Genomic DNA, 17,100 nt, shown 5'->3' on the forward strand with positions numbered 1-17,100 from the left:
ACTATTCCCATCGATAGTGACGCCATATTTATACTATATACTGTCAGCGCTTCTTTCCGCAGTAGGTTTAGTACTGGACAGTGAATGACATGATTGAGGTATTGGGGTGAGTTTTGTGCATTGTCAGGGGGTACAATTCTGTAGCGTTGTCAGTACATGTGCCAGGCAAAAAGGTGTTATTTTCACAAAACATATTGGAAAACTATTGCGGTTCATTAATTAATTAATCTAATGTAAACATATAATTAGTAATGATTAATAAAGGAGAACTTTTATTTTATAGGTGTAAATTTATGGCATAAAATGTTTTATTATAAGGGGTAATCCAGGAACGTGTCAGCCATGAGGGGCTCAGACCAGTAGTAACTGCCCACTCCTCGCATGGGCATCAGTTGGCGTCACGCAGCCGTGAGGCAGCCATGCTGTGCCCTGACAGTGACAGTTTAACAGAAGGAGCCATCAGGAGCCCACTGGAGACGCAGGAATAAGGTGACTATGAACATAATCTGTACATTTTGCATATTTTTTGAGTCCGAAATAGGCACAACCCGAAATATTTGCGGTGAAAAGTGAAGAATTATAGAACCGGAACTTCTCTGATCACCGACACATGTTAGGAGTAGATATCCCAGCACCCAGAGTAGATATCCCAGCATGACCAGTAACTCTGGGCCTCCACCTGGTTCAATGGGCTTCTTAGTTTGTCAATGGCTCATCACCAGAAAGAGATGACAAATATGCCGTCCCTACACACTGAATTGTCCAACATGGTTTGGGATCGTTAATCTGCATATTTAAAAAAAATTACATAAAATTTGTATTTTTTTTTAAAGAAATAGCGCCACTCTAGAGGCTGTGTGCGGTGTTGCAGCTAAGGCCCGTTTAAGTTAGCAGGGTTGCACTGGAATACCTCACACACCCACGGGATAAGAGTGGTGCTGATCCCAGAAGAAAGCATCCATGTGTTTCTAAAATATTACCTCTCATAATAGGGGGGCTGTTTACACACAAGATACGAGAAGGGTATATTCACACAGAGTTCCTTTTTTTTTTTTTTTTTTTTAGGGTATGTGCACAGGTCAGGATTTCTTGCAGAAATTTTCCTGACAAAAAAAAACGGATATTTCTGCCAGAAATCCGCATGCGTTTTTTTTCGCATTTTTTTCCCCGCGTTTTTGATGCGTTTTTTGTGCTGTTTTTTTTGCGGTTTTTCCCAATGCATAGAACAGCGGGAAAAATGATGAAAATCCGCAAAATTAATGAACATGCTGCTTTTTTTACCGCGATGCGTTTTTTTTGCAGAAAAAAATGCACCATGTGCACAAAACATGCAGAATGCATTCTAAATGATAGGATGCATAATGTATGTGTTTTTAATGAGTTTATAGCATTTTTATCATGAAAAAATGTGAAAAAACCTGAACGTGTGCACATACCCTTACATGGGTTTTGCAGAGGATTCCAAAATTCATACTTGAAATTTGCAAAAAAAAGCAATGTAAAAGCAATAGAAGAAGAAAAAAGTCCCCAGTCCACTAAAAAACTCACGCCAAAGGTGCTTTTTTTTCTGCAAAAAAAACTCTGTGTGAATATACATCCTTAAAGGGAAACAGCATTCTTATAGAGATGATAAAACATGCCTCTGTTGGCGGACAGACGATATGCACACTTTTGGGGGCATTTGTTTATTAAACATTTTGGAAAGTTTGTATTATTATTATTATTATTATTATTATTATGGATGTATAAATGGACTTGGACTATTATTCACTCTTCAGACGACCTCACTGGTGGATTCACAGTTACCTCGTTTTGCAGTGTTATATGTACTGTGATACATAGAGGCTGTAGAAACCAAACGGCTCAACATACTTAATTAAATTTTATTGCAAAAATTATATTTACCCATAAATACAAGAATAAAAAAAACAAAGATGTCCATTTTACTTTGCTTTAGTGAAGCGGTGAAATCTACGAGTTCTTTAAAGGTTGTAACCGGGACTTTAACACTGATGGACTATCCTTAGGATAGGTCATCAATGTCTGATTGGTGGGGGGTGTGACATCTGTTCCTGGTGTCGACGGCAGCCGGAACTGCTCAGTTATGGAGCTGCACAGGATAGAATAGTGACACATCCACATCCTATTCAACAGAGGACGGATGTGCAGTACCTGGCCGCGGCCACTATACTGTCGATGGAGCTGTTCTGTACAGATCCGCAACTCAGCACTTCCAGCCACCACCGCCGTCACCGGGATCGGTTGGGTACCGGGTGTTGCACCCCCAGTGATCAGACATTAAAGCCCCAGATAACCCCTTTAAAGCTCCCCATACACATTAGATAAATGTTGTCTGACTTCGGCGGGATCGACAGGCCATATACTGTGTATAGAGGCCCCCAGATTCACCCTGAACAGATCACAGGGGCAGAGAATGATCCGCCCTGTTCAGTGTCCTTTTGTTCGGGGTGTAGATAAGTTATGGTCAGAGGAGTCAGGCCGCGGCTTATGTGTATGGCCAGCTTTGGCGTGTGACTGCCTTGTAATGCTGACATGTTATTATCAAGGTGTTTTTCTTACAATCTCCTTTATTTTAGTGACCCTGCTAATAATGGCCACTAGCGCTCTCAGCCACCATACAGCATCCCTATATGTTGGAGATCTCCTTCAGGAGGTCACAGAGGCGATGCTGTATGAAAAATTCACTCCGGTCGGCAACATTTTGTCAGTCAGGGTATGCAGAGACAAGCTCACCCGTCAGTCTCTTGGCTACGCGTACGTCAATTTCCAGCAGCCGGAGGATGGTAAGAACCATTACACAATTATAGCTATAGGACATTGCATATATGGGGTCATATATTGCAACTGTTCCAGAAATATCATGGAAATACCCCTTTAATTAAAGAAAGAAAACTACAGATACAGTGGGGAAAATAAGTATTTGATACAGTCCATGAAAAAGATTTAAAAAAAGTGCACTTACCCGTGTATGTAGAAAGTCACAACTTTATTCGGACAACATTATAATGACAGCAAGGGAAAGTGTAGAAAAAAAAAGAGTGTAGAAAAAAGTATTTGATACGCTGCCGATTTTATAAGTTTTCCCACCTAGAAAGAATGGAGAGGTCTATCATTTTTATCGTAGGTACACTTCACCTATGAGAGACAGAATCTAAAAATAAAATCCAGAAAATCACATTGTATGATTTTTACATAATTAATTTGCATTTTATTGCATGAAATAAGTATTTGATACAATAAAAAACAACGTAATAGTTGGTCCAGAAACCTTTGTTTACAATTACAGAGGTCAGACGTTTCCTGTAGTTCTTGACCAAGTTTGCACACACTGCGGCTGGAATTTTGGCCCACTCCTCCATACAGATCTTCTCCAGATCTTTCAGGTTTCGGAGCTGTCACTGGGCAACATTGAGTTTCAGCTCCCTCCAAAGATTTTCTATTGGATTCAAGTCTGGAGACTGGCTAAGATGCTCCAGGATCTTGAAATGCGTCTTAAGGAGCCACTTCTTTGATGCCCTGGCTGTGTGTTTCTGGTCATTGTCATGCTGGAAGAACCAGCCACAATCCATCTTCAATGCTCTTAAAGAGGGAAGGAGGTTGTTGGCCAAAATCTTGCGATACATGACCCCATCCATCCTCTCTTCAATATGGTGCAGTCGTCCTGTCACCATTGCAAAAAATAATCCTCAAAGTATGATGTTTCCCCCACCATGATTAACAGTTGGGACAGTGTTCTTGGGATTGTAATCATCCTTCTTCTTCTTCCTACAAACATAGCGAGTGGACTTGATACCATAAAGTTCTATCTTGGTCTCATCTGACCACATGACCTTCTCCCATGCCTCCTCTGGATCATCCAGATGCTCATTGGTGAACTTCAATTGGCCCGGACATGTGCTGGTGTGAGCAAGGAGACCTTGCGTGCCCTGCAGGATTTTAATCCATGACGGCATAGTGTGTTACTAACGGTCATGTTTGAGACTGTGGTCCCAGCTCTCTTCAGGTCATTGACCAGGTCCTACTGTGTAGTTCTGTGAGATCTTTCATGGAGCCCCAGACCAAGCAAGATTGACAGTCATCTTGTGTTTCTTCTATTTTCTAATAATTGTGCCAACAGTTGTTGTCTTCTCATTAAGCTGCTTGCCTATTGTTCTGTAGCCCATCCCAGCCTTGTGCAGGACTACAATTTTGTCCTTGGACAGCTCTTTGGTCTTGGCCATGGTGGTAAGGTTGAAGTGTGATTGATTGTGTGGACCGGTGTTTTTTATACAGGTAATGAGTTCAAACAGATGCAATTAATACAGGTAATGAGTGCAAAGTAGGAGGCTTCTTAAAGAAAAACTTAACAGGTCTGTGAGAGCCAGAATTCTTGCTGGTTGGTCGGTCATCAAATACTTATTTCATGCAATAAAATGCAATTTCATTATTATATACAATGTGATTTTCTGTTTTTATTTTTAGATTCTGGCTCTCACAGTTGAAGTGTACCTACGATAAAAATTACAGACCTTTCCATTGTTTGTAGGTGGGAAAACTTGCAAAATCGTCAGTGTATCAAATACTTATTTTCCCCACTGTACATAATATATATACACTCACTGGCCACTTTATTAGGTACACCATGCTAGTAACGGGTTGGACCCCCTTTTGCCTTCAGAACTGCCTCAATTCTTCGTGGCATAGATTCAACAAGGTGCTGGAAGCATTCCTCAGAGATTTTGGTCCATATTGACATGATGGCATCACACAGTTGCCGCAGATTTGTCGGCTGCACATCCCAAAGATGCTCCATACAAGGCAGGATGGATCCATGCTTTCATGTTGTTTACGCCAAATTCTGACCCTACCATCCGAATGTCGCAGCAGAAATCGAGACTCATCAGACCAAGCAACGTTTTTCCAATCTTCTACTGTCCAATTTCGATGAGCTTGTACAAATTGTAGCCTCAGTTTCCTGTTCTTAGCTGAAAGGAGTGGTACCCAGTGTGGTCTTCTGCTGCTGTAGCCCATCTGCCTCAAAGTTCGACGCACTGTGCGTTCAGAGATGCTCTTAGGCCTACCTTGGTTGTAACGGGTGGCGATTTGAGTCACTGTTGCCTTTCTATCAGCTCGAACCAGTCTGCCCATTCTCCTCTGACCTCTGGCATCAACAAGGCATTTCCGCCCACAGAACTGCCGCTCACTGGATTTTTTTTCTTTTTCGGACCATTCTCTGTAAACCCTAGAGATGGTTGTGCGTGAAAATCCCAGTAGATCAGCAGTTTCTGAAATACTCAGACCAGCCCTTCTGGCACCAACAACCATGCCACGTTCAAAGGCACTCAAATCACCTTTCTTCCCCATACTGATGCTCGGTTTGAACTGCAGGAGATTGTCTTGACCATGTCTACATGCCTAAATGCACTGAGTTGCCGCCATGTGATTGGCTGATTAGAAATTAAGTGTTAACAAGAAGTTGGACAGGTGTACCTAATAAAGTGGCCAGTGAGTGTATATATATATTATAATAGTGCAACCGCTCAGCAGTTATTAGAATGGGTGTCCACATCCTCCACTAACTTCAATCATCTTATTAGTCCATTAGGGCAAAGACACGTATTCCAGATATATGTAATAAAGTGGGTAGGGCGGGGTATGGACAAGGTCATCCTCCCTCTCCAAATCTCTGTGCATAGAGTTATAGTTAAATAACAAACTTCTGTCTTCCTGTAGCCACCACTAGGGGGAGACCATGAGCTCAAGGTATACATTATATACATTATATATAAATACACTGTTTTAATTAAATTTAATAGTAAAACATTCTGCCTTAAGCTCCCTTAGGCAGGCTATCGTGAGAAGTTATCTATTGTTTAAATCAGGTTTTTGTGTGTGTTATATATATATATATATATATATATATATATATATATATATATATATATATATATATATATATATATATTTTTTTTTTTTTTTTTTTAAATTTCTGTAATTTTTTTAGCTTTTTCTAACATATAATCTGTATTCAAAATAAAAAATCTTGCAACTTTCAAACTGGACATGGGTGCTTTTTTTTAGATTATAACTTCTTGTTGTTTCAAGAAACAACACGTGTACATAGCTACAATAGTCAGACCTGAGCCCTATTATTTGTATTAAAGCATCTAATGAGCGTGTCAAAGGTCATTGTGAAGGGAGGGTGAGCAGGGTCAGCTGTGACGTCGCCTATTGTAATTAGTGGATCTTGTGCTATCAATTGTGTATAGAAGTCATCTTTCCTCTGCTGATAAGGAGCCTGCCGAAAACTCTTCCTGAAAGGGCAGAAAGTATGAAAATTTCAAGATTTCTCATTTTTTTAGAACAAAAACAAATTGACAAATTATTATTTTTTAAAATAAAAATAATGCAAAAAAAAAAAAATAGTAAAAAATGTTTTAGCATGGAATGCTGGAGTTGATCAACAATTCCTATCATGGCATGGCATCCTATCAGAGCAGAGCGGTCACCGAGGTGGATAAAGTCATTGATGGTCTCTTTCTATGAAAATTTCTCCGATCCTTTCCCGCCAGCGGAGCGAGCTCTGGATACCATGAACTTTGAAGACATGAATGGCAAAGCGATGCGCATTATGTGGTGTCAGCGCGACCCGTCCCTAAGAAAGAGCGCGGTCGGCAACATTTTTATCAAAAACCTGGATAAGACTATTGATAGTAAATTACTTTACGACACATTTTCTGCTTTTGGCAACATCATGTCGTGCAAGGTAAGTCAGTCATCCACCACATACAGATGTATGAGGTCTGTGCAGTAATAAGGTCACTTATTAATATGAGGTGTTGCAGGTCATGTGTGATGAAAATGGATCTAAGGGTTATGGTTTTGTACATTTCGAGACCCTCGAATCAGCCCAGAAGGCCATTGACTCATTGAATGGCATGATCTTAAGTGACCAGAAAGTGTAAGTATGCCCTCATGTAAGGCCGACTTCACATGTCTGGGATTTCTGGACTCCTGGATTTTCAGTTATCCCATTCTGCAGGCAGAAGTAGACAGAGCAACACTGAGGCTATAGAAGGCACATGGAGCAACATTTTTATTTAAACCCAATTGCAAAAATAAATTTTAGCCAAGAATATATGCATTTAAGCAAGAAAAAAATGTCCCCAAAGGTGGATAACCGCTGCCACGTATAGGAAAAACTGGGGTTCCCAGACCCTGTTCTACCAGGCTCCACATTTCTAGGACAGTATATCCCGTGTGTGTGCCACAAATTTTTATGGTTACACCCAAACATCGCAGATTTTATTTTTTGCCAAAATGTCTGCAACTAAAAGTCAGTTCTATATATCTGAATGAATTTTTTTCTGCGATTAATGGGACATAAATATAAATACACTACGCACATATATAAAATTATCTACATAGGACTACCCCTTTAAGGCCACGTTCACACGATCAGAATTTAGTCAGTTTTTTACCTCAGTATTTGGGTGATAAATGCAGAAGTGGTGCATATGTTTCTATTATACTTTTCCTCTAATTGTTCCTCTCCTGGTTTTGGCTACAAATACTGAGGTAAAATACTGACCAAATACTGATTGTGTGAACGTGGCTTGTTTTTTTTTTTGCCGTTTGTAAACAACAATTTGGGATAAAAATGTCTGTATTTTCTATAAAGGTTTATTGGACATTTCAAGTCCCGTCAAGAACGAGAACCTGAACTTCTTGCCAGATCTTTATACACTAATGTTTACATCAAGAACTTTGGAGAAAATATGGACGATGAACGGCTCAAGGAATTGTTCAGCAAATACGGTAAATATGAATCGTGTAGCTACGAGAATCACGGCTATTTCAGAAGACCGTATTGTGGCCATATTTTAGTCTCTGTATTATTGCTCCATGTCCCGTCCCGTCCCGTCAGCAGGTCTCATAACCTGAGGTAACCGCATCGCAGCCATTTATGATGTATGTTCTGGGCCAGGAGACCTGCTGATGGGTCGGAACGTGGAGCAATAGTCCAGATAATAAAATATGGCCACAATACGGTCTTCTGAAGTCAGACTTATAAGTGGGTTGTCCTAAAGCTTCCGAAACCTAAATTTGGGAAATATTCTCTCCTAGGGCCTACACTGAGCGTTAAAGTCATGACTGATGGAAATGGGACGTCCAAGGGATTCGGCTTTGTCAGCTTTGAGAAACACGAGGACGCCCTAAAAGTGAGATGGAGACTTGCGAAATATTTGGAGTCAGGATTGGTATCTCTTTTATTGTAGGCCGTCTAAGTTGCTGGAAGATGAGCAGCAATAATCATTTATCAGTCTGTATGCCACTCATCTGAGACAGCATTTCCTCTTTGTAGTATTAGTTGGGATCTCAGGGCCTATACCCCTACGGCATTTTTTTTACAGGCAGAAATTGCCTATATGCTTTAGATTCTGGTGCAGCTGCCGACTTTTCCCAAGTGAAGCTACTTCAGTCGGCGTTTTTTTCCTGAAGCGCCAGCTGTTTGCCATTGTTTTTTCCTCTGGCATCTTTTCCCTAATATCTTCATTTTGAGAGAATAAACATGTTACCTCTTTTAACTGCTCCAAGGTTTCCAAACCCTGAAGCAGTTAAAAGAAGTAACTAAATACTGAACATGGGCACAGTAATGGCATTTTGACACTGCTGTGCATTATGTTAATTTTTTTTAAGAGCTTTTGAGACATTTTTTCAGATGGATTCCGCTCGGAATCCACTTGAAAACGATGATGTATGCACATTGCCACTGAGAGGAAACTCTCTAAATCCTCTTCTGAAACTCAAAACTCCTCAAAAACTTAGTAGTTCCTGCTTCAAAAACTCAGCAAGAAGACTCAGTGTGCACGCACACCAAAGGTAAGTGAACAGACACGTCTTTTTAAGGTGGATTTCTTCCTGGAATAAGCATGAAAGAGTGCTAAAAAAAACTACAAAAAGTTAACATAAGCACGGCAATATAAAAACAACAAAGCTGCGCACATTGTCCGTCTTTTGTCACTTCTTTTAACCGCCTCGGGTTTCGAAAAGATGAAAAGTAGCATGTTAATTTTTTGGGCGGCTTCTGCATGGAAGCGGCTTGCTATTTAAAGTTTAAGTTATGTGCACATGGAGTTTTTCGAGGAGTCTTTGGAGCAGAAACTAAACAGAAACTCTCCAACTCCTTCTCAAAAACTTGGAGATTCTGGTCAGTTTCTACTCCAAAAACTCTGCAGAAAGACTCCTTGTGCACATACGCCAAATAAAAAAAAGAAAAAAGATGCCAATAGTCGAGCAGCCGGAAAAATTGCTAATGAAAATGCTTCAATAAAAACACCATCGTTGCTTTCCTCAAGAGTCTTCACCTTGGAAAACTCAGCAGGACACTGGCTTCTATAAGACATCATGTGCACATACCCTAAGGGGATTTTCCTTTTTCAGACATTTATTGAATACCCACAAAACAGGGGTCCCCGTGGGGAGTGGCGTGGCTGTGCGTGTGCTCAGCTATCTACAGATGTGCACATGTGCAACCACCTATTCATTCTCCACCTGGATGCAGCAGTCACCCACTGGCCATCCAGACAGGTTGGAGGTTGAGGGACCCCTTTTCTGGAGATAGGTTCCAAAGATGACACCCGTATCTATCAGACAGATATAGCATCAGATGGTTACACCATTAATGCCTAAGATGGGAATCTCCCTCCTGGCCAAGATAATATAGGTTACGATAATTTTCCAGGCTACAATAGTCAGGTGTACACCATGTGAACAAAGAACCAGGGGAAGATCAGCTCTCTCAGGGTGGGATGAAACCCCATCCTTGGGAGATCAAAAAATGACAGGAAATGGTGTTCTGATCCCTCAGGGTGAGAGATCTTGTTCTTGTGACCAAACATATGGGAGTAAAGTAACGATTTTCCTACTTCTATAAGGCTGTGAATGAAATGAACGGTAAAGATGTGAATGGTAAGGCCATTTATGTTGGAAGAGCCCAGAGGAAGTCGGAAAGACAAGCAGAGCTTAGGAAGAAGTTTGAGCAAATAAAGCAAGAACGGATCACCAGATCCCAGGTGAGTGACTTAATTCCCTTTGTGCTTAATTTGTGTGAGTATTCGAAAAAAATTCTACATTTTTTATAACTTTTTTTCTTATAATTTTAGGGTGTCAATCTCTACATTAAAAATCTTGCAAATTGCATTGATGACACGCTACTGCATCAGGTGTTTTCCCGTTATGGCACCATCACCAGTGCTAAGGTTAGCTCAGCTTGTATCTGCTTCTTTCTTCTTTCTATCCTCACATTCATTTTCATCTACGTAACATAAAGGGTTATACTTATGGCCAACATTAGACGTTTTCATCGATACATAGGAGAGGTGATAACTTGTGGATTGGTGGTGGTCTGACTGCTGGGACCGCATCGATCCTTTAGGAATAGAGTGAAGAGTAGATGATAACTTTCAATGTCAGGAATGACCCTTTAGCGTGAACCTTCTTAGGTGAGAGTGTACTATTTATTTGCCTATGTTTCATTGTAAGGATGGCAAGTGATCTAATATTTCAGGTTATGATGGAAGGTAGACGCAGCAAAGGGTTTGGTTTTGTCTGCTTCTCCGCCCCCGAGGAAGCAACCAAAGCGGTCACAGAGATGAATGGAAGGATTGTAGCCTCCAAGCCATTGTATGTCGCCCTGGCACAGCGTAAGAAGGATCGACTAGCTCTTCTAGCCAACCAGTTTAAGCAGAAGATGGATCATATCCGAATTGTACCCAACCAAGCCATCAATACCTACCAATCACCACCACCTCCCAGCTATTTAATGCCACCTGCTTCACAAGTAAGTCTCCAGATAAAAACAACCTACAGAAAGCTTTCTTACAGAAACAGCGCCATACTTGTTCTAAGGTTGTGGCTGGTCTTGCAGATCAGCTCCATTCGAGAGAATAGGGCTGAGTTACAATACCACACTCGACCTGTGGAAAGATGGGAACTGTTACAGAAAGAAAGCAGCCATTTTTTCTAACAATATACAATCCATTTATTACAACCCAAACTTGTTTTTAGATCCAGAACTATGCAGGATGCTATCATACAGGACCGATACCGCAGGTTGTGCCAAGTCCTAGCTGGACACCACAAAGTAGGTTCAGTGTATTGTGGGATTGGGGTTTAGTATGTACGCCAAGTGTCTTCTCCCGCTAAAACTTACTAGTGCACATCACAGTCTATATAGTGATATTACCTCTGTGGTCTACTATACCAGTCCTCACCATTTTTAAGATTTGCACTTGCCGTGGGGCCATGGTCTGCCAGCGATGTGAGAGGATGCATGCCTGATCAGCTCCGTGTACAGATCATTATACGATCCTCAAGCTGCCCTTTTTTCACCCTCTGGTCGGGTATACTTACCTGCTTATCCCTGGACACTGCAAACAGACTTTTCCCTGGCACGGAGCCCGCCATGAAGAAAGGGAACGTATTCAAAGGCCAGGAATGCAATCTACAGTACAAAATGGGGTCGACACAAGCATGCCGGAGAGTGCAAGCTGAGCGAGTGAGCGCCAAAAGGAGGTTGTGGCTAGATTAGAAAGATTTGCAGGATCAGGAGGTGAAGAAACGGGATGAGACGTTGAGAAAGATTCATCCAGACCCGAAGCCCTTCTCCCACCTGCTTACTACATATCACCCTGAGTATGAACCGGCTGAGAACCGGGGGGAGTCAATGCTATTTCTCCTACACGCCAACTAGTAGCTACAGAGCCCAAGATATCATGCAAGCCATTGGGGGTTCTAGTAGCTCTCTTTCATCTCTGGTGCTGCAAGTAGGATGAATTATGAAGAACATTTTAGTGGTCAGACAAGATATACGCAGTATCTCAGAGAGGACCACAGACCTCGAGGAGAGCGTTAATGAATTATAGGACATCCTACTTCCAATGTGGCAAGATTTGCAGCAACACACCAAGTTATCAGAGGCAAATCGCCTCAACCAGGATGATTTGGAGAACCGCCTGTGCAGGAACAATTATCTGGATTGTTGGAGTCCCTTAAAAATCAGAGGGCGCAAAGACCACAGAATTCTTTGAAACCTGGCTAGTGATGGTGTGTGGGAAGGATACTCTAAGCCCCCTCTTTGCAGTGAAACGGGTGCCGACAAGGCCACTACCGCCTGGAAGTCAGCCATGCACAGTCCTGGCCAAGATAATTCACTATAGGGATCTGGATACCATCCTACGAAGCTCCATAAATGGTCAAAGAATCTCCATATTCACAGATTATTTTGCTGATGCGCAGAAGAGAAGTGCGCAGCTCCTGGAGAATAAAAAAGTCTGTGGACAATGGTTTGCTCCTACTCTGGGTAATATCCAGCCCACCTGTGGGTTGCTGCTATGAATTCAATATCCTTCTTTGACTCTCCTAACGACACTCTCTTCTAGTTGGATCAAAATGAAATAAAAAACTTTGGGCAGAAGTAGAATGAGATTAGGACCTGGCAAAGAGCGCCTGGAAACTAGGCTTGAAGGTGCCGCCGCTCTCCATCAGCTGGACTCTGGTCCTCCTGGATGCTACTTGAATTGCAGTTTATGTACTTGTAATCTTAACTCTACCCTCACTTCTTCATTGGCATGCTGTTACGGCGCATGGATGACTGTTGGGCATTAATGTTGGATATACATAAAGTTTTGCTACTTTAGAACGATTGAGAATTTAGAAAGTTGCTTGGTTTCCCCCCATTGTGAGTGCTACATCCAAGGTTTCGACTTTTCGACTACACATTTTTCCTTAAACCACTTGAGTGTTGCTTTAGCTTCATGCTTTGGGTCATTGTCTTGTTGGAAGGTGAACCTCCGTCCCATTCTTAAATCACTGACAGACTGAAACAGGTTTTGTTCAATAATATCCTTGTATTTCGCAACATCCATCTTCCCCTTCAATGTGATTATTTTCCCTGTCCCTGCTGCAGAAAAACATCCCCAGAGCATCATGCTGCCATCACCATGTTTCACTGTGGGAATGGTGTTCTTTACTTGATGAGCTGTGTTGATTTGGTGCCATAGTGTTTACTTTGGTGGCCAAAAAGTTCAGTTTTGTTCTCTTACCAGAGCACCTTCCTAAATACATTTGGGGAGTCTCCCACATGTCTTTTGGCAAACTCAAAACGAGCCTTACATTTTTTGTGTGTAGGTAAAGTCTTTTTTCTGCCCACTCTTCCATAAAGCCCACCTCTATGGTGTGTACGGATTATTGTCGTTGTAAGGATGGATATTCCAGTCTCTGCTTGGGTGCTCCTTCAGTGTTACCTTTGGTCTCTGTGATGCCTGTATGATTAATGCCCTCCGGCCCGGGCTGAGAGTTTTGGTGGGCTGCAAAAGGGGTGAATACATATGCACATGACAATTTTTAGTTAGTTGATCCCATAAATTTAATTTATGCCTATACTTTTCTCACTTCACTTCAACAACTTAGACTATTTAATGCTGACGAATCACACACAAATCAGACACAGGTTGTAATGTAACAATGCCAAAGGGGGTGAATACATTCGCAAGCCACGAAAATTATGGTGGAGTTCAACAAGCTCTTCGAAGCAGACTTATTATGAGAAGGTGGAGAGCGCGGGTCATATTTAGGCTATGATTACTAAGACACAACAAAAGCCCTTATATACCGATTCCATAAGATGCCCCTCTGGGGAAATATTATCCTTACCTCCGGTTATTCTAGGAGCGTCTACATATTTTTATGCTTCCTTCTACACTTCCAAGACACGACCCACGACTGAAGAGATGGATGGTTTTCTTTATCACCTTTCTTACCCCAAAATGTGTAAAGCAGATCTTCAATTTTTAGACGACCACCTCTCGCTGGATGAGTTGGAGGATGCCCCAAGCTACCTATAAATTAACAAATGGGAGGATGGACAGCCAGTGGAAAATTTATAAGAAATACAACGAGATCCTCCTCCCAGAGCTACTAGAGGTGTTTAATAATGTATTACGCAAGGGTAGACCGCCGCCATCCATGAATGAGGCCACTGTTGTAGTGATCCCAAAAGAAGGGGAAGACCCGGTGAATCCGGAATCATACTGCCCCATCTCAAAGATCCTAGGGAATCTACTGGTTAATTTGACAAAGATTTACACTTGCCGAACGGCTACACAGCTGACAGCCCCGGTTGACGTGGTGTTTTTTTTATAGCTGTTTTCTACAATGTGCCCCCTAGATATCGGTTCCTGAGCACACGCACAGCTGCATACCCCTGTCACTGTCTCTATCAATGCTGATGCTATAAATTACGATGGCCTTGTTGGCGCTGATTTGTCCATTTGACTTTCGGCAGCGTACCAGAATATGCCAAGAGCCACCAGACTACCCTCTGTCATGCCAGCGACGTACGGCACAATGAGGCAAGCGACGTACAGCACAATGAGGCAAGGGACGTACAGCACAATGAGGCCAGCGCCTCCAGCCCCACGCCCCATGTCAGTGCAGCCTGTAGGTAAGTGATCGCACTAATCATATCCCAACAGATCTGTACATGTCTGTATACACGGTAACTGAGAGGAATAGCACTACTGTGCATCTCACGTGTCGGGACGGAAGCTTCTGACTCTCTTTTTATATCACTGAAAGATCCGCTGGGCCCATCCCAACTAATATGACATGATTGTGTAACTTATCACTGTAATGTCACATCACTGTTTGCTTTTTACCATTACCGTGTGTCCCTGGGTATATTATTCCTGTACACTGATACATTCCATTCCTTGCATTTTTTTATGTCTTGTAACGTTCCCATACAGTAAATATTCCATATCAGACAACTGAAGCCCACCCTACCCAGGCCATGGCTGCAGCCGCCAGCGTTTCTGTTCCACATCAATACCCAGCTCCAGTTTACCAGCAGCAGCTCATTATTCAGCCACAGGTTGCTGTACAACAGGTAAGAATTGCGTATGCACTGCCTCACTGTAACTATAGGCTCTTTCTTAAAGGGGTATGCCATGTTTTTTTTTTTTAAACTGGCCAGAGAGAAGAGATCATTGTAAAATAAAGAAAGAAGCGATACATAACTGTCCGACCCCACAGCAGTCTTCACTTGGTAGTGGGGCTGTATCGACAGGAATCCATCACTTCCGGTCACAGTGGAGATCATCGTTATTTTAACGTGATCATTTTCTCCTGGCTTGTTTTGAAAAAGGATGAAATTTTTTATTTTTTTTTAAAGCGTAGCTAAACCTTTTTTTATTTATTATTACCGAATTATCTTACAGGCAGCATTATTATTTTTTTGTAATATACGTAATTCCCTTAATGTACATTCCTCTCTCCCAACTACTATGTGACAGTGGAGTTTCACTACCCACTTCATGCTCCTTTAGAAACTGCTTTCAACAGCTGCTCAGCAAAGATGGTGGCAACATTAAGGCAAACAAAATACAGGCATTTCTCTGGTGGGAAGAAGAAAGTGTATACTAATCCTTTTTTGTCTATTTTCTGCATTTTTATACCTGCAGCCCACTATCATTATGGAAGAACCGGCGACGACCTCTATAGTAGCACCTCATCCTCCAGCCGACCAAAAGCAAATGCTGGGTATATAACACTGTATAATATTGCCATATCCTTTGCATTGTAAAAGAACATAAGACATGACATAAGGGGGGTCTTTTATTTCAGGTGAACTTCTCTTCCCTCGTATTCAAGTCATGTACCCGACACTAAGCGCAAAAATCACCGGCATGTTGCTAGAACTTGATAATACTGAAGTTTTCCATATGCTTGAGTCAAATGAATTCCTCAAAACCAAGGTGAAAACAGAAGTGTAATGAATAAAAGCATAAGTGTAATGTATAAGAGCATAAGTGTAATGTGTAAGTGCAGAAGTGTAATGTGTAAGTGCAGAAGTGTAATGTGTAAGAGGAGAAGTGTTATGTATAAGAGCAGACTTTTACTGTATAAGAGCATAAGTGTAATGTATAAGAGCAGAAGTGGAATGTGTAAGTGCAGAAGTGTTATGTATAAGAGCAGACTTTTATTGTGTAAGAGCAGAAGTGTAATGTAAAAGATCAGAAGGGTAATGTATAAGAGCAAAAGAGTAATGCATAAGTGCAGAAGTGTAATGGGTAAGAGCAGACGTGTAATGTATAAGTGCAGAAGTGTAATGTGTAAGAGCAGACGTGTAATGTATAAGTGCAGAAGTGTAATGTGTAAGAGCAGAAGTGTAATGTATAAGTGCAGAAGTGTAATGTATAAGTGCAGAAGTGTAATGTATAAGAGCAGAAGTGTAATGTGTAAGAGCAGAAGTGTATTGTGTAAGAGCAGAATGTAATGTATAAGAGCAGAAGTGTAATGTGTAAGAGCATAAGTGTATTGTATAAGAGCAGAAGTGTAATGTATAAGTGCAGAAGTTTAATGTACAATAGCAGAAGTGTAATGTATATTTTCTTATAAAAACCGTCACAACAATTGTGTAAAGTTTTAAAGTTACGTGTTGACTTGGGGTTTCTTATTGCAGGTTCAAGAAGCTGTTTCTGTGCTTCAACTCCATCAGGCTAATCAAGTGGTGCACCAAGTCGTTAACAATGCTACCGTTGTGGCGGCCATCTAATGGTCATCTGAGTTGTAGATTCATAGTTGTAGCCTCTTTGCTGACTTTATGAAGTATACTCTGCTAGATTAGTAGAGATCTGACCAATGCTACAACCAGGATAAAGGTCCCCTGTCCCTCGTGCCGATCCATTCCAAGCCTGTAGGACTGGTGATGTTAGCCGAATCCATCGCTCAGCTGTCGACATAAGGGCCAAAGAGTTGACATATAGTGTCACAGTATATGCATGACAGATCCCTTCAAACGTGGGACATGCGACCCCTGCTTGTCCGATCAGTGGGGGTCCCAGCAATCGCATCTCTACTGATCCAGCAGTTATCACCTATCCTGTAAAGAGAGGCTATAGCTTGTTATAATAGCCACACACCTTTAAATGAAAGTGAAAAATATTTCTATATTTTGATAAGTAAAAAAACTGAATAATATTTTTCTAAATGTGTTATTTGTAAATGGCATAATTTCTTCATTTAATAAAAATAAAT

The 17,100-nt window shown here is 41.4% G+C and overlaps 1 protein-coding gene across 1 annotated transcript; it reads left to right on the forward strand.

Annotated features, from left to right (window-relative positions):
• Nucleotides 1-367: 367 nt before the first annotated feature.
• Nucleotides 368-17,100, forward strand: LOC143782918 (polyadenylate-binding protein 4-like). The gene is made up of 15 exons (XM_077270916.1): nt 368-489; nt 2,598-2,804; nt 6,573-6,766; nt 6,846-6,961; nt 7,682-7,818; nt 8,128-8,222; nt 9,939-10,076; nt 10,167-10,262; nt 10,571-10,843; nt 11,071-11,146; nt 14,348-14,506; nt 14,811-14,950; nt 15,525-15,603; nt 15,688-15,818; nt 16,526-17,100. Exons 2-15 carry the CDS (start codon nt 2,612-2,614, stop codon nt 16,616-16,618), a joined length of 1,920 nt encoding a protein of 639 aa, XP_077127031.1. The 5' UTR covers nt 368-489; nt 2,598-2,611; the 3' UTR covers nt 16,619-17,100.

This window comes from Ranitomeya variabilis, chromosome 6 (assembly GCF_051348905.1).
Source record: "Ranitomeya variabilis isolate aRanVar5 chromosome 6, aRanVar5.hap1, whole genome shotgun sequence".
Lineage (NCBI taxonomy): Eukaryota > Metazoa > Chordata > Amphibia > Anura > Dendrobatidae > Ranitomeya > Ranitomeya variabilis.